General features: G+C 40.5%; 1 protein-coding gene across 27 annotated transcripts in view; it reads right to left on the reverse strand.

The window, feature by feature from the left end:
* Window positions 1-25,484, reverse strand: part of DMD (dystrophin) — a 1,135,802-nt gene that overhangs the window by 44,435 nt on the left and 1,065,883 nt on the right. For all 27 annotated transcript variants that reach the window (XM_072937290.1, XM_041719931.2, XM_041719926.2 and 24 more), the window contains 5 exons: window positions 23,458-23,532; window positions 15,545-15,746; window positions 12,098-12,183; window positions 9,332-9,489; window positions 1,040-1,206 (listed from right to left, as the gene is read on the reverse strand). In XM_072937290.1, coding sequence (XP_072793391.1) covers window positions 1,040-1,206; window positions 9,332-9,489; window positions 12,098-12,183; window positions 15,545-15,746; window positions 23,458-23,532 — 688 coding nt within the window. The remainder of the gene's footprint in view (window positions 1-1,039; window positions 1,207-9,331; window positions 9,490-12,097; window positions 12,184-15,544; window positions 15,747-23,457; window positions 23,533-25,484) is intronic.

Here is a 25,484-nt window from a genome sequence, read left to right on the forward strand (position 1 = left end):
GAATTACTCATATCCAATCCATAGCTCTTCCTCAGCAATATTTATCACTTCCCAGTTAAGACATAATTGGGGAATAAAAACCAAAAGGAATAGAATTTAGACTATTAGAGCAACAGCCTCAGATTCAAAACAAAGAAATAAATGCCTTCAAAATTTCCCCCACTTCCCACTGGTTGTAGCAGAAAGCATTGTCCCACTACATGCATAAAAGCTACATTCATCTGCTCCCAGGTTAGAGCAAAATGATGGCTTTTATGTGTAGCACTGCTTGCTGCTGTTATCTGTCTGGATTTTAGAAACAAAATTACAGAAAGCTCTTTGTAAACAACATGATAACACAGAAGGAGAAATGCCAATGGTAAAAGAAGACTGTGTGTAAAAAGGGCAGAAACCATACAAAGCAGCTATTGCGAAGCAAAGTGATAAAACAAGTCTAGGCATAATTGAAAGTGAGTATTTACTTAGCCCTTAAGTGGCTTCTCAACAGGCACACCAACACACAGCCATTTTACAACACAGTGACTTATTCATTGCCATAGTAACCACGGTGTCAATCCAGATGTTTAAACAGACCAGCAACATTTCCCCCACTCCAGGTTAATGTTCCACCAACATTCTTTCGCAGAGAAATGCACATGTAGCTTTTACATGCCTGAGAATTTTCAAGGCACTTCCTTGCTTTATGCTATGACGGAAAGCAATTCATTAGGATCCAATTCAGAAAATGCAACTGCATAGGACACGCTGAATGTAAGGCAAATTGTGTTACTGTGCAATCCAACAATGCTTTTGTTGAGGCATGGAAACACTGGGACATAGAGGAAGTGCCATATTTTAACTGAGAAATTACTATTGTCCTCTTCAAGTCTCACAGCACTGTACCCAGTCTAGGTGCCACTCTCATTCGTGTCCCCATCACAATTATTTTTTCCAACAACAAAATGCCTATAAAATGGAGCTCCTGATTTTCCTGGAATCAGGCAGAGCTCTTGATCCACCAAGCCGATGCACACGTGTCTGAAAGGGAGAGAGTCTGTACCTGAATCCAATAATGGGGCACTCCTTACAGATGTTGCACTTGGCTTGGTGCTTGGCAGTCTCAGCAGCAGCCACCCTGTGCAGGACAGGCAGCCACACCATGGACTGTGGCTCCAGCCTCATCCAGTCCAAGAAAAGGGCTGCTTCGATCTCTGGTTTGTTGTTGGCCTGCAACACAAGGGGAAAAATAACAAGGCTGAGCACAACTGATCTGTCTACTCACTAGCTAACTAACAGTTCAAGCTGTTGTCAACTCCGTATCTCTTCCAGGAATATATTCCAGCTCTTCCCCCAATCCAACTACTCATGAAAAAAAGAAATCCTCAGGATCCTGTCTTCAAGTCAGGAACTGAAAACCATTATTAATATTTCAAATCTCTCTTTCTCTTATTCTCTCTATTACAATAGACAGCACTACCATGTACTTTGTCACAGAGAAAATCATCCATTTACAGGATCACCTTTGATGCCTGATCTCACATTCTCTGTCTCTCTTACCGGAGACCATATAGCACTGCTTCACACCTATTTTAAAAACTGTTATCCAAGCCCTAAAAATTGCATGTCTTTTGATCAAAATTCCTTTTTCATTAACATTTTTCATTATCACACTGACCTTTCTTCATAATGCACACATAAGGAAATGATTCAAATCTCTCTCAAGCCTGTTGTTAAACATGTAAACTTTTTCTCCTTAAATGCCTCAAATGACTTCTTTAAATTTCCCATCACTGACTGCAAACACAATACAGTTCTGTTTCACAAAATAATGTTCTGGTTCCATTACATCCCACACTCATCTCTTTGTCAACAGCAGAAGAGCCAATGAACAGTTTTTTCCCAGAAAACCCATTTTCTGCTCCCATCCCATCCCGTCCCATGTGACATTTCACGTATCTTTTCCATTGTAACTTCAAGGCAGCTCAGTCAAAGAGCCAAATCCCATTGTGCCAGACACCATGCACCCCCCAAAAAATGATATATCATCCCTACCCAGAGCACCCACAGTATGGAAAAAGAAAACAAAGAGACAAAACCCACAAGGAAACAGGGTACAGTAGTGATGTCTGTGCATGGGTAGAGGTCACACTGTACCAGCAGGTTGCACACTGCAAAGAACAGTGCAGAACAAAGGCAAGGAGCATCAAAAGGGATTTAAAGGAAAACAGTGGAATGATGGAGTCAGTGTTTACAGGAAACAGCCCTGTGTCGTGCAGGTGTCACGAAGCCTGCACAAAACTGTTACCTGAGAACCTGGGAGACGGTTTCAGTGCTGAAGGCAAGGTGATAGGTCAGGTGGAAACCTCAAGGGGCTCTAGTGGGAAGGGTGGGAGAAGGGAGGATGTGTCCACACAGGGAACAGCCCAAGTGATGAAGAGGGATAACATCGTGCTCTGTTTCTCTAAATCATCACTACATGCTAATTCCAATTCCTCAAGACATTTCCTTCCATGCTACCCACAGCAACAGCATATTTATGGTCTGAATATATTTAAATCTTCTGTTTTCCCTTCTCTCTATGCTTTCAAATACAGCTCTCAGTGGGCCAGTCTTTTATATTTTAAACTTCACAAGGCTGACTGTCTTCCTTTGTGGTTCCAAACCCATTTGAAGTACTTAAATAAATAATAAGCATTAATGTACGATGTACATGGACCAAGATGAATAGGGGATTGAGTGCTGAGGATTTTTATGCTTGCTCTCAGTTACTTGTCCATTTTCTCATTAGTTTTAAATTTGAGTTTAGTATAACCTAGCTAAAACCCTAATCCACTAAAAATGCTAGCAACGAATTTCGAGAAAAAAATATCCCAACTGATCTGCAGAAGAGAGAGCTATAGGGAAAACCAATTAGCTGTAGTTTGGTTCTTTGTTTTCTTTTAAATCTAACACTGTTTATAACCTTGACAAACAAATTAACTGGTCAATATTTGAAGGCTCAGAAAAATGCATTCTCCCAGACAGAACCCCACAAAAAAGATGTGAAATACAGACCCTGTAATATGCCCTGAATAATGAACTGCATTAAAATGGACTTAACATGCTGCTGCAATACTTTAGTTAATCAGAAACAAAGATTCTTGGTCAGAGCTTCCTTCTTAAGGTGCGCATTTGGGAACCATCCAACGATTCCTATCACTACACTTGGGATCCATATACATGGACTTCTAGTATAGTAAAAAATATCCTTTTTCGGATGTTTGGGGTAAAAACATCTAATCAGAACATATCTACAATTATTCACATAAAAGTCCTTTACAATTTGATATTCATGGAAGGATTCTATTAAATGGAACACACATTGAAACACTTCTGAAGTCTTCTGTATTAAACCCTTGTTCTCTGTTTTTTCATGTAGCTGCAGAATTTAGGAAGCCCCCCCAGAACAGAAAGAGAAAATCAAAAGCACAATAAAGTCCAGTCAACACTAGGAAGGGGATTTGTTCAGAACAGTGAATACTGCCTTCTGCCACAGTACATCAGTGAATTCAGTCGAATTAAATTAATTTTGGAACTCCTAAGTGAAAGGCATGCTTCTAAAATATGGCCATCTATATTTTCAGCTGGAAGGCAGGGCAACAAAGGGGCAGGGTAGAGGCTTTCTGTGACTCACTTAGGGATCCAGCTTCAGCCAACAACTACGCTGGCAAACCACTACCCTGCCTAGCAGACTACACTTTCTATACAGAGGTCCTCTAAGCCTCAACAAAAAAAAATTAAGAGGATCTCTTTAATACACCATTCCTAATAGAAAAACATGAGGTGTACGGAAATGCTGCAGTGCAAGCTGCAGTCAGAATAAGAATGAGCCGCTCAAAGCGCTGCTCTCCGCTTGTAGCTGCTTTAAATTTGCAGGGAAAATGCTGCAGCAATGAAAGACTTTCTATAACACCCTAGATCTATTTTAATTTTGCAGTCACTGTCAATTGCCAGCAGTCCCAATAGCTGCCTAGCCAGAGCTCCGTATGGTGGCTGTACAAAACCTGTGCTCCGAGAGATTAGGTGCATTAAAATGTATCAGAACTGCTTCTGAATTATATTACATGAAGATTTAAAGCCACGTGGAGAAAAGCTGGTCAGGGTCACACAGTATAGGACAGACAGTTCTCGACTGTCTCCTGAGCTGCTATTACAATTTTTTTAATAATCTCTAAATCCAGTAAGGCAGCAGCTGAAGATTTTACATACAGGAAAGAGGCTGAATTCATACAGTTCATATCTGAAGCAACAAGATCGAGCTGTAAAGAATATTAATGGTTCTTCTCTTGAACACATTTCTGTGCAACTCACAATTTTTATGGTAATAACTGAGTGAATCATAAAGTAAAATTCATTAAGGCCTTTCCAGCTTACAAGTAACAATTTGTTATGGAGGACATTCAAATTCATTATGTTCCAGACATCTGTTTTTCAGTATTTATTTTGCAGAAACAATGGGGAAATAGGAAGTTGGGTGGTGCTAGCATCTTTATGCAATACTTGGGAGACGAGATTTTTGTTCTTCCCTTTCTCTTCCTCTAGCTAGTAGCTGAAAAAAAAATATCCTATGCTATATTAACTTTGTCTGTCCATAATAGGAAATATGCTACAAAATACAGTTAGGATTTTACATGGAAAATGTGGAATGCCTTTAGACAGAGTCAGATAATACAGCAGAAATTTCTGATAACATTTTTGATTAGCTATATTCTGCTTATGTGCAGTGTAGGAAATTGACTGGAAATGAATTAACATTGTTAATTGAATGGTGTTTTTCACTCCAGGTGGAAAGCTTTACATTAGCAAATACTGTTTTGGACAAACAAAACTGAGGGATGGGATTCTTATGACTTGTTAAAGTCTAAAAATGCAGAGCAGCCAGTAACAGCAACCCTGTCTCCCCAGAGTCAGACCTAACCCTGTTCACCCTCCTGCATTATACTTGATTGCACTGACTACGCCAGTCAATGTTTTTAGTGTTGTGGCAAAGAATAATAAAATAAAATAACATTAATCCAGAAGTGAATTAGTGTAGTTTTATATCATCTACATGTAATTTTATATCATCCACACTTGAACAGCATCTTCCTGATCCCCACCCTTTAAACCATTTTAAAATAGCTTTTGAAAGCAGCTCACTTGTAGGACTCTTCAAGACTGCCTCCAAAGTCAGGCACAGGTTCACAAAATCCTGCCGAAATAAAACCAGACTTGCTGTTTTATGACATTTACAGCACAGCAGCTTGAGGAAGGATTTGCTAGTTCCCTTTAGCCAGCTCTCTCTTGTCAGAGCCAGGAGCAGAAGAAATACCCTATGAATAGAAACAAGGGCTGCCTGAATCTGTTAAAAGAGATTGAGTCCCTCAACAGTAACACTACACTTTAAAGTTATTTTCATATAGACTTGTATATATAACTATATATATATATTTATTTGTACACAGTACTGGTATTTCCCAACTGCTCAAAAATAAAAGCAATAAGCAATGCCTCAAGAAACAACTGTCCAACCAATTCAAATCACAGTATTTGTGACCAGAGTCACTTTCAGGGTCCTGGCCCAGGATTTGCAATACCCAAATGCCATCTAAAAGGACTAACAGCTCTATTTTGGATTTTATTTGCCTGAGTAAATACACCAGATTTGGACACACTTCCATGGTTTTAGAAAATAGGCTCATCTTGCCTTACCATTGATCAAGTACAAATCTAGTAATGAAGACTATACAATACAGAAAATTAAAATACTTTGCTTCATCAAAATGAAGCAAAACAAGGTTTAAAATACATGTATGAATTAACTGCACATATTTTACTACTCCTTAGCTTCATCTGTTCATTTTTAACATCAAGTACTCTAATTCAAGTATATCCTTGAAAGAAAGCATACTTAAAGCATTTTATAACCAAGAACCAACTATCCAACCTTTTACTGAGAAATGGCAAGGGACATTTTTTTCTGAGCTGCACTGTGCTCTCTCATCACATTTCTTCAAAGTCCCAATGTCACAGTAACTCATCCAAGGCAGTGATGTGAATTCCTAGGTCCTGTTTACACTATATGAGGAAAGCATATTAATAATTTTCCACTGCGATTAAAACCGTGTGTCCTTCACTCCATATCATTTTCCTATCCTGTTTACTTAAAAAACATACTCATCACAGAACTAAAAGGAATGTTCTTTCACACTGCAGCAACACTGAATTCACTCAATTTTTCATGGATCTATAGATTGCTTTGATGCATTCTGAGCTTAAGCAGGGTTATACAGTCTTCAAGTGGTCACTGGATTAAACTCTTTCCTCTCTAAACGTAAAAGTATTTTTTCTTTAAAATCTCAAAGCAGAAATTACACACCCCCACTCCAAATAGGAAAGATGAGTCTTATGATATCCTTGTCCTCCCAAGAACTTCTACCAGCACCTCCCTGCAAATGAAGAAAACTACAGAATGCACAAGTCACTGCTGGGGGAGGGAGAAGTAGCAGGAGGATTGGAGCAGCCTCGGGAGAAGGGGACCCAATTCTCAGGAGCAGAGGTGTGCAGCAGGCAAGGCTGCTGCCAACAGCAGGGCTCGGCTCCTCCCTGCCCAAACTTCATTCCCAAGGACTCACCCTTCAAAAAGCAGGAGAGATTTCCCCTGTTATCTCTGGGAACAGTAAACATCCCCTTTTTTTCTGCTGCTGTGCAGAGAGACAAGGCCGTTGCCAGGGCACCTAACCTAAGGGAGCTGGGAGAACCATTTCTGAAGCACACAATTGTTGCGACTCTGACATGACTGCAATTATATTGCTGGCTTATCATCACCAGAAAGACGGAACAAAAAAGGGAAGAAAAAAACCAAAACTAAAGAAGTAGAATTCCTCAACGTGGGCGTACAAAGAAAGACTTAAATTAGTTTCCACGCAGTAATGTAAACTATGAACCCCCACAATATTCTACAAAAATGAATTATCTTGCTCCAGTAACAGGAGGCTGCTGGGAGCAGCAGTACTGTCCAGATTTTCCAGCCTCCCTGTTTCCTGGGGTACTCTGTGCTCCCCGCACCAACACTTCTGCGCCTGTCCCCCAGCCTGTGGATCCTGGTGCCCACCATCCTACACCAAAAGGATGCCTCAGTGTTCCCCTTCTCCCTTCCTCATGGAAAGTTCTTATCTCTTTCCCCATCTCCATTCCTGGCTGCTCCTTTCTTTCATGCCTCATTCTACCCACACTGTCTCCTTCATTACTATTATTCTTACTGCTGTTCTTACTGTCATTCCCTAAGGGTCATCCTTTCCACTCCTTAATTCCTTCTCCCTCGCCCTCATTAGAGCTTTCCCTGTGTTTGGATTTCTGCTCCTCTGCCTAGGACTCCATCCCACCTATTCCTCTATTTCCCCTCCTCATCCCAGCCTCCCTTGCCCTTTCTGTCCCACCTAGAACAATCTGTTCTACTGCAGCCCAGATCGGAAACAAACTTGCACTCTGAGAGTAAAAATGAAGTTTCATCTGGAGGAAAAATGAGAGGATGATATTACTCCTGTTGCAGGTAAGAAAAAAAAAAATGTTTTTCAGTGCAGGTAAGAGAAGGAAACTTCAGGTTTTCTGATGTTCTGATTTCTGATCATGCTAAAGGTTGTGTCCAGCTGTGCTTCGGCTGTTCCTAGAAATGCCAGCAGCTGGATGTGGTACAATTTTCAGCCTGCTGGCATGTCTTCATTTCTAATGACGATGTTGCTAACTCATTTTGTTCAAATAAAGAGTTATCACAAAATCACAGAATTGCAGAATAAGCTGAATTGGAAGGAACCCACAAGAATCACTGAGTCCAACTCCCAGACCTGTACAGGATCATCTCCAAGAGTCTTCTCTATAAAAAAATGAGTTTGGTGTGTTTCATCACTGTAATTTTATATTGTTTTATTCCTAGTGCAAACAAACAGAATGACAGCCTTCTTTAAAAAAGCTATGGTTTTGCCAGATTCTGAGGTCACTTTCCTTATCAGTTTTCAATGGTGTTCTGAAGTGCTGTTGACATTCACTTGGGAAAACAACAGAATCCAGCGAGTCCTCATTCCTGAGGAAGGTCATTTGTACAAAAATTTTACCATGTATTTGCTGCATAATCATTTTGTGTTGGTGTCACTTGAAAGCCCAACATGGAAGTCAAGGCTTGGAAGCACCCTATCAACATTACTGTGCACAGTTTATGAGCATGGGCTATTCACCCAGGACACAGCCCTATAAAACACTCATTCTGAAATGGCATCAAATACTGATTTGAATTATAAAAGGTCATGACATGAATGACAGGAACAGTAAAATGTAAATCCTGTAGAATTAACCTGTTAAAAGAAATGTCAAGAATACAAAATGTAAATGTCCCACCAGAACTGAAGTTTGTGGTGATTTTAGAATTAGATTCTTTTCGAAGTCATTGTGTGTATGCAGTCTACTTCCAAGCATTAATATTCATTGAAAACACTTGCTGTGTTTTGCTTACTACAGAACTGAAACTACTACATAATGAAACTTGAGCAGCAGGCAAAAAAGCAAACAACTCCCCCCTTCCCCAAGCAAACAAAAAAATCCCTCAGGGATAGTGAGGAGATGGGAAAAGAGCTTTCTTCCATTGTAATGTAGAAGATGCATTTCGAGTTAATCACAGACCATACATTACCTCCCCTCCTCTACCTTTTCATTAAGCAGCTGTCTTCATCTTGTGCATTCTGCTGGTAGTTATGATAAGGATGAATAATTCCCTTATCTCTCTTCCTCCCCAGATTAAATAATTTACAAGTTTGAAAAAGAGCCTCCAGTTTGCTGTGCATTCCTCAACAGACAGGACAGGAATTCTTTCAGTACTCTTTAAAAGAAAACTGGTGTTATCCATTCAAGGAGTGGAAGGAGCTCATCGAGCCCTCCTCGCCCCTAGACAGCACTGCAGGCGGTTGCCTATCGCTCCCCGGGGCACCTGGCTGGTATGTACATGCCCAAAATTCATATAAACCACTGTTGTTCACCTACACAGCAGCAATAAACAGTTATCTACTGCTGGGCAATAGAAAACTGTAAAGCCAGGAGCTGCTGCAACGAAGACTTACACCATTTGCAGGGTTCAGTTCCAACAGGAGCTCCAATGACAATGATCTGCTGCCTGAGCTAATTCAAATACACCTCATCAAAGCTTAATAAACGAATGGCCAATACTATCACGTGACCCACAGTACCCTAATCCTCATCCCTGATTTTCAATCCTCCTCGGAAGTGTAAGTGAGCTCGAGACAAAACAGCAAGCAGAGAATTCAGAGCCAGCAAAGCATGAACTTACAAACTGGAAGCAGCTCCGGACGCTCGGCTCGATGTTGCTGCCCCCGAAGGAGGCCACCTCGCCCAGCTGCCGCGGGATCTGGATGGAGTCGTGCAGCAGCAGCCCCAGCCGGCGCTGGTCACAGAAGCCAGTGGAACTTGCCACTTGTTTGAACAGGTCTGGAGGAAGGAGAAGGACACCAAAGGTCAAGCATCACCACCAGGATGTGGCAAGCAGCCCAGATTTGTGTCGTTTCCAAGGCTCACAGGTGTAGTCATCAGCCTTGGAGGACATGAACACAAATATGATTTCCATCTGGCTGCTTCTGTTCCCATAAACACTGGGGTTTTCCTGTGAAATGCGAGTCTTGTGGTAATTTTTAACAGTGCTACTGGCTTGTACCTGGGAAGAAAGGCCACTCTAACACAGTACCTGTGTCATTACTGGTTACAGAAGCAGAAACTCGATAACACAGCTAACTACACAGCAGGATCTTCAAGCCACAACACAGATGTCTAAAAAATAATGTTTAATGGTGAAATCACTTCATAGAGCACCTTTTCAAGTCTGAGCAATCAACATACAACTCAGAGAATCCATTTCTCTTCCAGATGAGTTAAAACAATAAACCAGAACTCCCTAACTTTGATATATGATGATCTTTTAATTCAAGAGAATTTCTAAAATAAAATAAAAATTACAGTATGGCAGAACCTGCCATCCACCAGAAATTTTAAGATCATATTAATTTTTTACTTCAGAAGTGAAATGTCACTTGATGCCATGTTCTGTTATTGCATCATTCTAGAGAAGAATCTTTACAGGACAGAATTATTATCCCTTCATAAGCTCAATTTAATTTGGTGAGAATTAATTATACTACATATATATTGAAGAGGTTATAGAATTCATAATAAAAAGAAAAAAAAGGTTATCATTAAATGAAATATTTATTTGGCAACATATCTGTTGACATTACCTGAATAAATTCTCCTTACTTTTCAACAGTTAAAAAAAAAAGAGAGAGCAAAATATAAGTAGAATAAAATAATGCTCTTTTTTAGAGTAATTTTAATATTTTACCCAACACCAGGGACACAATTATAAAGGTGCTTCAGCACTGCTCAAAATAACTTTCCTAGCACTGCTTTGACATCTGTTTTTTTCCAAAGGAATAAAGGAACAGATAGAGAAAGGATTATTTTTTAATTACATGAATTTCACTCTTGCAAAGTCTAGTTTTATAATGAGTAATTCTGGGATGAATGCTTCCATCACCTCTGCAAGCCTTAAGACTTGTGCACCAGCACAGCCAATTCTGCTCTGCTGTACAAATGAGACAAAAAATTGTAAGGGGTGCAAGTCATTCAGCAATACTAATGGCAGCTGCACTATGACTTCAGCATGGATGGCAAAACCAGACCACAGCATGACAGCACAATTCCTTCCTCTCCCACAGCTATTCAGCTTTCAATTCCCTGTCATTAAAACATTAACTGTCCTCAGCAAGGTTATAGGACACCTACTAGGTTATGCATTACAGTGCACACACATTGCAGGAGAATCTAAAACATGAATAAATGTTTTCCTTTATAACTTTGATAATCTTAGATGAAATACCATTTTGAAAAACATCTGCACAAATTTTCTTGAAAGATTTTCTGAATTCTTTTTCTTAAGACCCACATGAAACATCTAGAAATCTAAACTGTGACATTCATTGTGATTGCCCTAAAATCTGATCCAATTACACATTGTCATGCACAGACCCCACTGTTGGTACTGTCTGTTTTCTCTTTAGAGTTCTTCAGCTTGCATTAGTAGAGAGTAAAATGATAACAATTTATGAAAAGCTGCTATGGCATTGGGTCAAACCCTAAAGGCTGGATTTTCAGTGGTATTTTTAAGTGCATGAATGAACTACCAGTTAATTCAACAAGAAAGTTACTGTTGAGAACTACATTTATCAGTAGTTCTTTTCTGGATCCTAGTCTCACTAGTGAACTGACTTATTAGTCAGGTAAAACTAAGCCTGCAAGTGAAATTTTTCCAAGTATTTCCTCTCTTAAAATATGCAAAATTTGCCCACCTTTAATATTTATTTATTATAATCTATTTATTTAGAGGTAGCAACTATATTTAAACACAATGTACATAAGACTGACCACAATGTGGTAATTATTTAAAAAAGTTAATGTATTTGAAAATAGTGTCATGAAAGTGTCCTGTAGACATGCATTTTTGTGTATAAAGGTGTGCTGAACCAGTGGGGTCTAAAGGGGTTCTTGTGCCTCAGAGAGTGTTCAAGACAATCCATTAGGGTGCAGTAAAGAAATACTTTTTGTATAAATAATAAATTCTTGAAAGTTTCAAAAGTTTCAAAATAGTGTTTGAATTTAAAGTTTCAAAATAGTGTTTATTTAATCTTTATCACATACTTCTTAACTTTCTACTTTTGGTATGCTTTATAATGTAGACAATATAGTAGTACAGAAGTACATGTACATAAATTTATAAATAGATCTACATCTACTGGAGGTGCATGGTCAAATTTTTTTTGGCTTGGAGGGTTGTGATCAAAAATGTTTGGCAACCACAGTGCAAAATTACCTAAAACTACAGAGAACAAATAACTTAAAAGTACAATGTGAAAAAACACACTTTGCATCTACAATATCTAAAATAATGTTTCTGTATGCTATTTAAATGTTTATTCAATAAATAAACAGGAGGAATAAAACAGGAACACAAACATAAGGTAAACCCAAAATAATTACATCAACTTACATCTATATTTATCTTCCAGGTGTGCTTTACAAAGGGATACGACACCGGTTTTGAAAGATAAGACACGGATCCTTCCTGTTCGACCCCTAATGGAAAAGAAACATTGGCAGATAAAAAAATCCATTCATGTCATAATTTGTTTCCTATAACCAAGTTCACTGCAGTACTGTAGACTTCATAAATTAAATCTCACAGAGAATACTCAAGCTGGATGGTTATTAATTAAGCTAGAAAAATAAAACATTGCTGTGGCTTCACAGGCATTGCTGAACTGCAGTGTGTTGTTGGATCAATTCTACGTGAAATGGTCTCGATTAGGAAATAACTACTCATCTCCTTTTTTATAAAAAAAGTGAGTAAAGCGTCTTCACACTATGCTTCCTTGAACAGGCTTCTCTATGAACTGCCACTGAGTGAATCTCAGAGGAAATGAGGTCCCTGTAAGAACAGCAAACTAGTTCTTTTGCCATAGACAATATAGCTTTACTTCCACCAGAAATCCGATGTAGCAGTCGTTTTTAGAAAGTCTTTGCTTACTGTCAGCCATGCCCTGACTTGCCTGAAAAGGCAACAGGAAATCAAGCACGAAAAAGCAGCCTCTGCCAGAAGTGTGCAGTGACAGAGACACTTGTAATATGTTCTGGTGAAAGACAAAGCCTGCCTAGAAATCATGGCAAGGGCAGGCAGGCTGTACAGTTATGCCATTAACACCTTGGTGTGGCTTCTGAGCTCTTCCTGGCAGCGCTCAAACGTCTCCTGTGCAGTGCCAAGGGGCTGAGACACTCCAACCAGCCCCTGCTGCCTGTCAGTCTCCCCCCCACACTCACTCCTGCCTTGTAACATGCCCACGCTACTACTTCTGCTTTCTAATGTGACAGTGAGAACAACATCCTCCTCTGAGCTGCAGGCGATGCAGTGACAAACCTTCACATCTTCTCTCAGTCACCTGCTTTAACTCAATTTAATTCCAGTTGCTGGCTTCCCCCCCAGACTTTTGTTTCTGATAGCATTTAAAATATGTAACACCTATTGCAATAGAAGACATACACAAAAGAGGAAGCTAATGCCTAAACCCAACATTTTTGAAGCAGAGACTTATCAACAGCTTTGAAGTGTCACCAGTATGGCCCCCACTGAGAAGAAGATAAATCATGTAGAGGCAGGCCATGGTCATGCATCAGGCTGCACCACAGGTAAAGATGCATGTGGTCTTTTTAATCCTATGAAAGAGCTGAGGAGCCAGCAGTGTTCATTTACCCACACATCTCCCCTGCAAACCCTATAAAAGGTACAGACAGAAACTTGTGGACAAAGCCAAATTTAGAATGTGCAGCCTTTTATTAAAGAATCTTGCTTTTTTCATCATGAATAAGAAGCATTTGTAGTTTACCTATGCTTTCCACACTCTGGTCCTCTCACTCTTCTCCCTCAAATCTTTTCCAAATTAATTATAATCTGTGCCCTGAGACACTCCTCCTGATGAATACCAGACTCATGCAAATTATACAAGAGAAGAATATAGAATAATGATTGCTCTGCAAGGCAATTAAATTGAAACTTGTACGAATCATGAGTTGTTCAGTTCACTCTCCTCTCCTCCCAAGTCAAACCAATAATTTAGCAAGCTACTGCAAATGAGCATGAGTGACTGATCAATTAAAACAAATCCGAAATGTGCTGGATTTGCAGAGCTGTACCCATAATTAGATCAGTCATTGACTGTGAATTTGATTAATATCTTTACAAATGACAGTTTTCAATTATAAGAAAAGTAAAGATGCAGTACATTTAATTAAACATCTCTGGTAGTGCTGTGCACTTTGGTTGATCTCTGCCTATTAAGTTTACAATGAAAACTAAACACACGTAACCCCAAGGTCACCTCTCTTACCACTGTAATTCAAACCTGAATTTTGGTAAAATAGCTACAAGCTTTCCTCACACATAAAACACCATTGTGCCCTGCAATATGCAGCTCCCCAGCATACCTACGGAATTGCCTGGAGGCAGATAATTATAATTTCTAATGTTGTACTTGCAGCACAGTGCAACATAAAGAAAGCTAGACTAGACATGACTAGTGCACATGTCACATCCAAACTGGACAGTTCAGCTTAGGAGCAGCTTGTGGAATGACCTTTAGTTCCCTCTCTGCCTCTTATATGACTGATACCAGATTAATATCCCTAACACACATTTTGTTTTCACTAACTAGAAGTCTACATCTATATGCTATTTATGGTTCATGGTAACTAAGAAGTGGATCACTGTTCTGTGAAAGCCAAAGCAGATTAAACAAATAAAACCTGTCTCTTGAATGAATATGGCCCCATTCCCTAGTTCTGGCAAACTATAAAAGAAATATAATGTAATCTGGGTAATCCAGAAGATACTGCAGCTGCTGCAGGGGATGTCACAAAAAAAAGACTTATTGGAGGTGATCCTTCAGGAAGACATGATCTGTACAAATCTGTACTTTTTTTTGCAGGTGATCACTGAAGCTTCACTGCTGTGACAAAGGGTGGATGGAAGAACGATGTTATGGCCCTATAACAACAGCATGGTTCAAAATGTCAATGGAAATACAGTAGTTGTCCCATGACCTTCCAATTCTACAGGTTAATGTTTATTCTGCCACAGAAATGAGCATGTCTGGCTGGAACTGGCCGATAAAAACCTTATAAACACACAATTGACTTTTAAAAAATTAAATTCACCAAATACAAATATAATGGCTTATTCTAACATGAGCTTACAAACATATGTTGGAATTTGACTATGCATCATGAGCACTATCATTAACCCACTTAAAATGAATACCCATTAATTTTCTTCAGGTATATTTAGTCTGTTGTGTTTATACTGATGGGTACACTTTTTAAAATTAAATTTTGAATTAAATGTTTCTCAAATCTTCTTACAGCTAAGGGTTTTAAGCACATTAGACAAGAGATGACTCTTTTCCATCTTTGAGAAAGAATGACAGATTGAAATCTATAGAAAATTGACATATTTGAAAAGGTTTAACATCCAGAAGTACAGACAGTCAAGGGTTTATATGGTGTTCATTCTGTTGCTTCTTGATAATTCTCTTGGATTTCTTTATCAAAATAAATTAAAATGCCATGTAAAGTCATGACTTACTGTGGACAGACATGCAGTCACAGAATTGGTCTGAACACAAAAATCTGCTTAAAAAGTTGTTTTCCAGCTCTCTTAGTACATAGCTTAGTAAATCCAGGATTGTAAACCTAACCAAGGGCTGGATTGGTTCAGCTAAATGCAGCCATTAAACCATTAGGTTTGTTAAACTTTCACTTCAACTACCTGTTTTTTCAGCTCCAAGCCACCCATGCTAGGCAAACAGCTCAGTACACCTTCTCCCTGCCCTTGTGCTACTGGGAAAGCTTCTGGAGCTCTCCCATGTCCAGAGCCCCCCATACATACGTGTCATAGACATTCAGAAGCCAGTTGAGGCACATGTCCACGCAGAGGGGAACGTTGACCAGGTTATTGTGCTCTTGCTCCAGTCGATCGTAAATGGTGGTCAGGCAGTTAATGATCTGCAGAATATCCATGGGCTGGTCGTTCTGCTTGAGGTTGTGCTGGTCCAAGGCATCACAGGCAGCAGACAGACTCAGGAGATCCACTGTGGGAATAAAAATAATACACAACCACTAAGACAGAAGAGAAACAGTGGTTGTATTACCCACATCCAAAAAGTAAATAGAGCACTGTACTTGACTTACATGCCTGGCCAGAGGATGTAAAATGTCCTCTGAAAGTCACATGCAAGACTGGTTTCAGGACTCCTACAGATGCACTGCTATTTAGCTGTGGCCTTAGAGACCAGTGTGCATCAGTTTAATTTTTAGCTGTAAAGTACTTATTATACTCTTGGGTCCTATGGAAATATTACACAAATTACTGTGCAAGTAAGAACCATGTATTTTGTGCTTTATGTTCCTACACATAGACATGCTAATATTTGATTACTGCATTCACCAAATGTGCTCTCACCATAGCACAGGTCATCAGCTTTCCTGAGATATACTGCCCATTTCTTAGAGAAGTTGAGCAATCTTAACCAAACCAAGCTCCACAAGGAATATGCAAACAAATCATAGCTGAACTGTGATTAACCTCTCTGTTACTTTTTCTCTAGTGAAGACAGTGAAAAGAAGGTTCTGGAAACCCTAAATGTCCTGTTTCAATATTTATTAATTACATATATTCATTTTTAATTCTGAATAGAATTTATAATTATAAATATCTCTATGGCATTACAGAGTAAGGCATGTTCAAACTTACTAGCCAACATGCAACAGAGTTTTTTTGTCACAGACATTTAAAAACTTGATTTTTGTTCCAGATTAAGTCAGTTTTAAGTAAGAATTTTGAAATGTGGATGTCCAGGGCAAAACTGAACTTCCCTTTCTCCATTCTTAGCCTCTGCAAACTAACATCACCAAGCAGCAACACACTTAGAGAATACAAAATCATGGGATGTTGGTTTATAAAGTAAGGCAGGAACAAGAACAAAGGAAATCAGAAAGATTAGATCCTTGATGACAATCTTCCGGCAGCCACAGGAAAACACTTCGTGACTCCTTGCAGTGAATTTCCAGAGTGTGAGCAAAGGGGATGGCGAGGCCCAGATGCTGTTAATCCTGCCCAGACCATGAGCAGTCACATAGTGCAGCACGATGTAGTATGACCCAAGGCAGCAGCATCTGGTCCAAAATGAACTGCCCAAAATCACCCAGGAAATTCTTCACAAAACTGGGAAATGAACTGACTCAACTGCAAGACTAGTTTTTCTCTCACTGGAATAAAAAATGTGCTTTCTTGAGTTCTGGTAAGCAGCATCTCTTAATAACATCAAAAAAAACCCTACATAATGAGCAGAGGCTAAATGCAGAACACCATATAGGATTTTTTTTAGAACTTGATCCTGTTTAAAGGCCCATTTGGCAAATTCACACTCGAGCATCCTATTTTACCCAGGATGAAACTGCCCCTTTGATGTCCTAGTGGGAGATGAGAAATACTTTAGCTGCCCACAGGGCTGGTTTGCAATGCTGCTTGGACAGTATGCTGGGATTTTGCAATTGCCAAAAGAATTTCAAGAGTATACATTTCATTGGAAATCAATAGGGACTTCTGCTACTAAATCCCCTAAGCACTTCTGAAAATTTCATCCTCTGGCCCTAACATACCTAGTGCTAGAGAGAATAAGGAAACCATGGAATGCTATCCCTATTATTATATACAGAAATTTAACTTTGACTCCGTGATTTTGTGCAGGGTTTTATTGGAGTTTTAGGTTTTTGTCACATTAACATATAGATATTTATTAAAATAAAGTATTTTGGAATATTACGTTTAACCTACCAGCATAAAAAATACAGCAATGCTAAGGTCAGTGTTATTTTCTGCAAAAGCATCAGATCCGTTCCTGAGTGTCTCATAAAGATGTTTTTCTTCTAAGAATTTATTAGTCAAATCGAAAATAGAGCACAACCCTCACAACACCTATAACTGAGCTTTAGGCTGAACTCTCAGTTCCTTTGAGACTACGAATCAACGGTAATTAAATGAACCCCTCAGGCGTCTGAGTGACAGCATAATTATATATGCAGCTACTGCTAAACATGGGTCATTCCACTTTGTGAAAGCTCTTCCCGTTAATAAACAGCACATTCTGAAAAGCCTTTCAGCCCATTCTTCATCAACCTCCTGTCCTATCCTGAAGTTTGTAATACACAATTATCTCCTAACAAGCAAAAAGCGCTTGCCAACACGTTCTGCTTTAGGGAACCTCTTTTTGTGGGAAAAAGGAAGGCTCTGGCCTTCATCACATTAAGATGTTCCTTCACCTTTCCCACCAAGACTTAAGAAATGGGTGTGTGGGGTCCTCTCCCAGAACACAGAATGGCATATTTATTTCCTAAAAGCAGATGTGGTGGTCCTGTGAATGACCAACTTGCACAAGACAAGCTCCACAGTCAGATATGTATTGAAGAGCTGAGTATTTGGCACCATGCAGTGATTTGAAAAGCTTTACATGAAATAAACCACACCATTTTATGCTTTGCGCTTCTGGTTCTCTGGGGCAGGTCCTCTGCCACCCTTTTACACTTTTCTATTCAAAATTCCAAAACTGCCTCCAAAATCTGTGTGAGCAGTGACTTCTAGCTTACTTTGAAGTCTAAGTCATTTAAATAAATATTTCTTTGGCCTCTAAGGGAATAGAGAAGAGGTTAGGATATTTTTAACTAGACACTGCCAGATTGCAGGAAAATATAAAAGACAACATGGAATAAGTAACCAGTTGAAGGACAGAAATGCCAATTAACAGGCAGGAGAAAGTGCACTCTAGAGGTCACAAACTGAAATTAGGGAAAACTCAACATATGGCTGGTAATAAAAAGTATAAATGGTTCTCCCAGAGTGCAAGATCATCTTCTCTGTAACCTGCTACTGCTGGCTGACACATTAAAAATATATATTTAATCTAGTCTGCATACAATTAAAGGAAAAAAGACCCCTAGCAGAAGTTCTTGAATATTTCCTTTTGCTGCATTTCCAAGCAAAGTTTGTGAATACATCTCATTTTATTGATATCATGATGTCCTGATGTGGTTTGCACTTGAAGATCAGATCTTTAAAAGTAGCAAAACAAGAAAGTCATCATGCTTTGATGTGCTTATCAAAGGATTCCGTATATTTAAAAAACCCGGTGCAATTGTTACACCTGGCATTCTCACAACAATTTTGAAGGCTGAAATGATAAAGCCACACACTAAATAACACATAAGCATTTACTTGTTAAGGATTGCTATTTTCCACATTCTTCTTTAGATTTAACATCCTAGTGTCTAAATACTCATTGAGCTGATTTATAAACTAATAAGAAGTAAAGCTAAGTACAGATCCCTTTCTGGAGTGTTTCTACTCTTGATACTGAGAAATAGGCTGCACCTTTACTTCTGCAGGCCTTCTATAAAACACACATTTTTAGAGTACTCCTCAGTAGAAAAAATTGCTGTTTTCTATGAAGTTTGCAGAAAAGAAGATATATAGATATATACAGGCATATGCGGATATATATATATCTCTAAAAACTCATGAAATTTTAAAACAGAAATTAAAAGTAAGCACTGAAAGCAGCATCTACTGCAAGTGTGATTTTGGCTTTGCGTAGGAGCCCTGAAACCCAGCACTGTGCTCTAATTCTACTATTGCCAAAATATAGAAAAATAATTTTGTAATGAGTTGAGGTTTTAAAAAAAACCTAATTGAACCGAGTTCACAAGTGACACTGAAATGATAGAATACACAAATGCAATGATGGTGTCTCCAGGCAAAAATATTTGTGAGAACAAAGCCTGCTAACCAAATTCCTTAAATACTTCTCCTTAGATACAAGTATGAAGAATGTGCTAGAGTAATCAGTGTTAGTGCCACTGCACGTCTCTGAGAGCACCAATTCTCTGAAAATTTACCTAAATGTAACCTCAAGAGATGAACTGACTTCAGCTTGCTCAGCTGGACAGGGGAGGGAGAATACACCAAAAGGCTCACAGGTCGAAGTAAGGACAGGGAGGGATCACTCACCAGTTACTGTCACAGGCAAAATAGACTTGACTCGGGAGAATCAACTGAATTCATCACCAATCAAATCAGAGGAGGATAATGAGTAATAAATCTTAAATCTTAAAACACAACCCCCAACTCCTCCCTTCTTCCCAGGGTCATCTTCACTCCCAAATTCTCTACCTCCTCCCCTGCAGCAGCAGCAGGGGAATGGGGGCTGCCGTCAATTTATCACGTTGTTTCTGCTGCTGCTTTCTCCTCAGTGGGAGGATTCCTCACACTCTTTCCCTGCTCCACTGTGCAGTCTCCCACGGGAGACAGTCCTCTACAAACTGCTCCAACGCAAGCTCTTCCCACTGGCTGCGGTTCTTCACAAACTGCTCCTGAGTGGATCCCTCCCACAGGATTCAGTCCTTGGGGAACAGACAGTGCTGCCAGCAAACCTGCTCCAGCGTGGGCTCCTCACCAAGAGTTCACAATTCCTGCCATGAGCCTGTCCAGCGTGCGTTTCACAGTGGTCACAGCCTCCTTCAGGCACCCACCTGCTCTGGCATGGGGCTCTCCACAGGCTCCAGGTGGGTACTTGCTCCACTGGGGAGCTCTACAGGCAGCAGGGGCACAGCTGCCTCACCACGGTCTTCTCCATATGCTGCAGAGGAATCTCAGCTCTGGCGCCTGGAGCATCTCCTCCCCCTCCTTCTGCACTGACCTTGGTGTCTGCAGAGTTGTTTCTCTCATGTATTTCCCCTCCTCCTTCCCAGCCGCTCTTGTGCAGCAGATTTTCTCCCACACCCTTCTCAACTACATGTTCCCACAGGCACTTCCATTGCCACTGATGGGCCTGGCCTTGGCCAGCAGCAGGTCTGTCCTGGAGGTGGCTGGCATTGGCTCTGTCAGACATGGGGTAAATTTCTAGCAGCTTCCTAGGGCAACCACCCCTGGAGACACCTGCTACCAAAACCTGGCCACACAAACCCAATGCAAAAGTCTAAGATGAGTCCAGAGTTATTAAATGGTAGGAAACAGTTACTGAAAAACACCTGAAGGACCACAGAGTCACAGCCAGCACAGGTTTGTGATGGGAAAGTCCTGCTTAATAAATTTAATTTCCTTTTCACATAATCACACAGAATCACAAAATCACTAGGTTGGAAGAGACCTTCAAGATCATTGAGCCCAATCCATGCCCTAACACCTCAACTAAACCCTGGCACCAAGTCTTTTTAAACACATCCAGTCTGTTTTTAAACACATCCAGGGATGGTGACTCCATCACCTCCCTGGGCAGACCATTCCAGTACTTTATGACATAGTAACCCGGATAATTGACCAAAGGAAGCCAGTTCATGTAATCTTTTTGGATTTCAGTAAAATTATCAATACTGTTTCTCTCAGGAACTTTCTGAACAAAATGTCCAGCCCCCAGCTGGAAAAACACACTGTGTGATGGGTGAGCAGCTGGCTCACAGATGGGGCACAAAAGGTTACAGTGAATGGGGACATCAGAATGGTGAGCTGTCACTAAGGGGCTCCACAGGGCTCCATCCTCAGCCCTGTGCTTTTCCAACATCTTCATAAAGGACTTGAACACAGGACTGGAAGAGACACTGAGCAAGTTTGCGGGGGATACAAAACTGGGAGGAGCTGCTGACTCCCTCAAAGGCAGGGAGGCCCTGCAGAGACCTCGACACATGAGAGGCCAGGGCAGGCACCAACCATGTGAAATTCAACAAGGGAAGGTGCTGGATTCTGCATCTGGGATGGGGCAGCCCTGGATGTACAGACTGGGGAATGAGAGACTGGAAAGCAGTGCCAGGGAAAGGGACCTGGGGTCCTGGTTGATGGAAAGTTGGGTGTGAGCCAGCGGGGCCCTGGCAGCCAGGAGGGACATCCCTGTCCTGGGGGCATCAGGGACAGCATGGCCAGCTGGGCAAGGAGGGGATTGTCCTGCTCTGCTCTGCCCTGGGGCGGCGGCCTCACCTCCAGTGCTGGGGGCAGTTCTGGGTGCCATGATACAAAAAAGACATTGAGCTGTCAGAGAACATCCAAAGGAGGGCAGTGAGGATGGTGAAGCCATGTGAGGAGGGGCTGAACTCACTGGATTCCACCTGGAGGAGACTGAGGGGAGGCCTCACTGCAGTTACAACTTCCTCATCAGGGGAAGACAAAGGGCAGGCACTGATCTTTTCTCTCTGTGACCAGTGACAGACCCAAGGGAATGGTTTAAAGCTGTGTCAGGGGACGTTTAGTTCGGCTATTGGAAAAAGGTTCTACGTCCAGAGGGTGGCTGGGCACTGGAACAGGCTCTCCAGGGAAGTGGTCACAGCACCAGCCTGGCAGAGTTAAAGAAGCATCTGGACAGTGCTCTCAGGCACAGGGTGTGATTCTTGGGGTGTCCTGCCCAGGGCCAGGAGTTGGGAGTTGGATCATACTTGTGAGTTACTTCCAACTCAGAATATTCTATGATTCTAATACAGATAAAATGGGATGCAAAGTTTTGCACTTTCAGTCATAAAAACCTGTTACAAGTTACACTTATGCACTGCCAGCTAGTTAATTCCAAAAATTCTGTTTCCTTCAGCACTGCACTGATTACGAATACTTCTCACTGCATATCACTCCAATTTCTTTATACCACATTTCCACAGTGAGTCTGGTAGAAGTGCTGTACCATGGAAAGATGTTTATATTTCTAATCATCGTAATTCCTTCTTTGTCACTGCATTCATGTTGAAATCTTTCATTAAGATACAAGACTTCTCACTTATTGTTTATTTTTTCCTTTTCTTCCTTATTTTTTATACATTCAGACATTAAGTCTGCACACTTTAGCAGAACTCACCCATGCTTATAAGCCTAAAAGTAAACACGTTCAAAAATACCAAGGTTTGATACAGTTCCAGAAAGCATGTGAGCACAAATCCAACTTGAGATAAATCAACAGTTGAGACATTTGCAACTGTGTCAGAAATTTAACCCTGTAATTAAATGCTAAATAGTGAATGTTAAAATATTTTAATAATCCTTCCAATTGAACTGCCTAATAAACTGCTTGCTTTGGCAACTGACTGGCCTATCAAGAAAACTCTCAGTGAATTATTTAGCTATCAGATTACAATAAGCTGAAAAGGAAATGTAATTCTAGTGAAAAGTAGAATAACATACAGCAGCTGGGAGAATTAAAATGTTCCAACATGCACATCACTAATGTAACAGCCGATGAGAGACTTTTCAACACAACTGAAAGCTGGGGAAAAATGAAGCTAAATGTTTATTGCGATGATCTAATTTAAAGGCAATAACCCCTCAGATCTCAAGATTCAACTTAACAAATCATTAGCAACTCCAGCTCTAAAGCAATTATTTCACCCAAGCTCTCACTGTTCCCAGCACACCACAACTGTTTTCCTTTCAGCTGCAAAGCTGTGGCTGACACAGGACATGGAACAGTGACATGGCACAAGGAACATACCTGGGTAAAGCGTGTAAAGATAAGAAATATGTACAATATGTTCAGTTTTATTTCTGAACTGCTGCTCTGCCTTACAAGGCACAGATCTGCAGACCACCCAGCACTCTGGTTTTGTAACGATCATGCAAACGGGTGGCAGCAGGAGGCCCTCAGGTGAGAGGTGTCCAAATACCAGGCAGAGTGGGGGATATGTGTGGGAGTGTTTTTCTGTGTCTGAAATCTGTGACTAAACTTGTGTGTTGGTGATGGAGCCTTCCTGGCAGAGGGTGAGGCACAGGCAGGTACTTACAGCAGAGAGCTTTCTGCAGCCTGCGGAGTTTCATGGCAGTCCTGTACGCCGAGAACCTGACGTTGTTCAGGTCAGCTGTAGGGAGGCAATATTAGAATAAAAGATTAGCTTTACACACTAGAAATAACCAGACTCATGAATACATTCTTATGTTGAACTGCAAGACTATACCTGTTGGTTAAAAGAGCAGAGGTGGAAAAAATTGTTAGAAATGTCACTGAGTTAAAGACCTCAAATCTTGACAATCAACTATCCCAAAAAACCCCACTAAGTCCTAAAGTGCTACTTCCTTTTGTTCAAAGGTACTGAACTAAAGAGTACTTGAAAGGAGAACATCAGTGACTGCAGCAGTGTGTCTGAAAATACTGCAGAGCTTTTCACACCAAAGGCACTGTGAGGGAGATAAGACCCTGAAACTCTTCCTCGCCCACCTTATGCACCAGTCAGGCTGTGTGCAGGCAGCTCCAAGGGAAAACCTGTGCCCAGGAAAAAAGAGGTGACTCTCAGCTACTGTTAAAACAAAAAACTTATTAAAAACATCCAATTAAACTTCTGTGCTTTCTACCTAAGCAGGCCCCAGCCATGCCCAGAGATGTAGAGCCTTTCTGGAGAGATGCCAGCTCACCCAGCCAGGAGAGTTTCCAGGTCCCCACCTGCAAAATGGCAGGGAGCCAGTGGCTCTGGCAGCATGACAGGGAACGGCACCCAGTTGGGAAGATATTGTCTGGCTCAACTCTTGCTAAGCTGCCCTCATACATTTAACAAAATAAGGACATCAGCACAAGTCCCCACTGAATAGTTTAACCATGGCTTGCAAAACCTCCTGGACACTGCGGGGGACAAAGGCACACCAGACCAGAGCACAGAAGCTGCTTCCCAAGGGGCACTGCCAGCAGCTGTGGAGTGGTAGGGGACACACTCAAACTCTACAGGGCAGCCACCCACCACTGAACAAACACTCTTGGCCCTGCCACCTACCCAACTAATTCCTGGGCACACACACTCCTGTGCAGCCTAAGAATCATTCCCAAGAAATTGCTTGGCATATTGCAACTTAAGGGTTTTCCAGAACAGAAATACACAGCTTGTGCCAGCCAGTTTCAGCACCTGACAACATTGCTGAAGGCATTTAATTTACTGATGAAACCCATGGAGCCTAAGGAATTACTGATGGGAAAGTGTTTAGAAAATGTAAACTACAATGTAAATATAAAAAGAACACTAGAGGAAAAAATGTAGTGGCTCAAAATAAAGGTCCCTTTAGCTCATAAGCTTCCTCTAAGCCTGACAGACCCTTAGAAAAAGAATATGATGAAAAACAGGGAAAGACAAAACATTTCCTTGCTAGCATACAAGCCAAGATGCTGTAAAGCTGTTTGAAATGTGGTAGCTTGGGTATAGCTATCCCAACATCATTTATAATGCTGTACAGGTATAGGTAGCAGAGGGAATATAATCTCAATTACATTAATTTTAATTAAGCTGTTCTGAATGAATAATATGAGGTATGATAATTCGGTAGTTTTGAATACCTTAATAAAAGCTGTGGAACGTTTCTGAAACATGTCTTAGAGCAGAAAAGGAAGTTTCAGCTTTGTATAATTTATTTTTCTTTGCACAGTTGCATACACCTTTTTAATAGGCACTTCTGTGTATTGCTCCTGTTAACTCTGTCTCTCACCATCATCCTGACAGGTCCTTTATGTGGCGTAGAATACAGTGAGTTAAATAAAGAGACCTAATTTGTCTTAAATGGAAATTAATAAAGCGGTCTCTCACAAACACACCATGAATTCAATTACATTTTGTACCCTTCCTGCAAATCTGTATCTGTATCCTGTAAAAGAATATTATGGCTAGCATTTGACAAAATGAAGAAGCCTTTCTTAAATTCTCCCTGAGTGTTCTGAAAGAAGCTTATCTATTTATTATTTACATTTTCAGAAATGTGAGTAAATATATATGCATATTTCAGGCCTCGATCAAGGCAGAAAATACAATCCGTGAAGACATTTAATCCTGCAAGT

This window comes from Taeniopygia guttata, chromosome 1, assembly GCF_048771995.1.
Source record: "Taeniopygia guttata chromosome 1, bTaeGut7.mat, whole genome shotgun sequence".
Classification (NCBI taxonomy): domain Eukaryota; kingdom Metazoa; phylum Chordata; class Aves; order Passeriformes; family Estrildidae; genus Taeniopygia; species Taeniopygia guttata.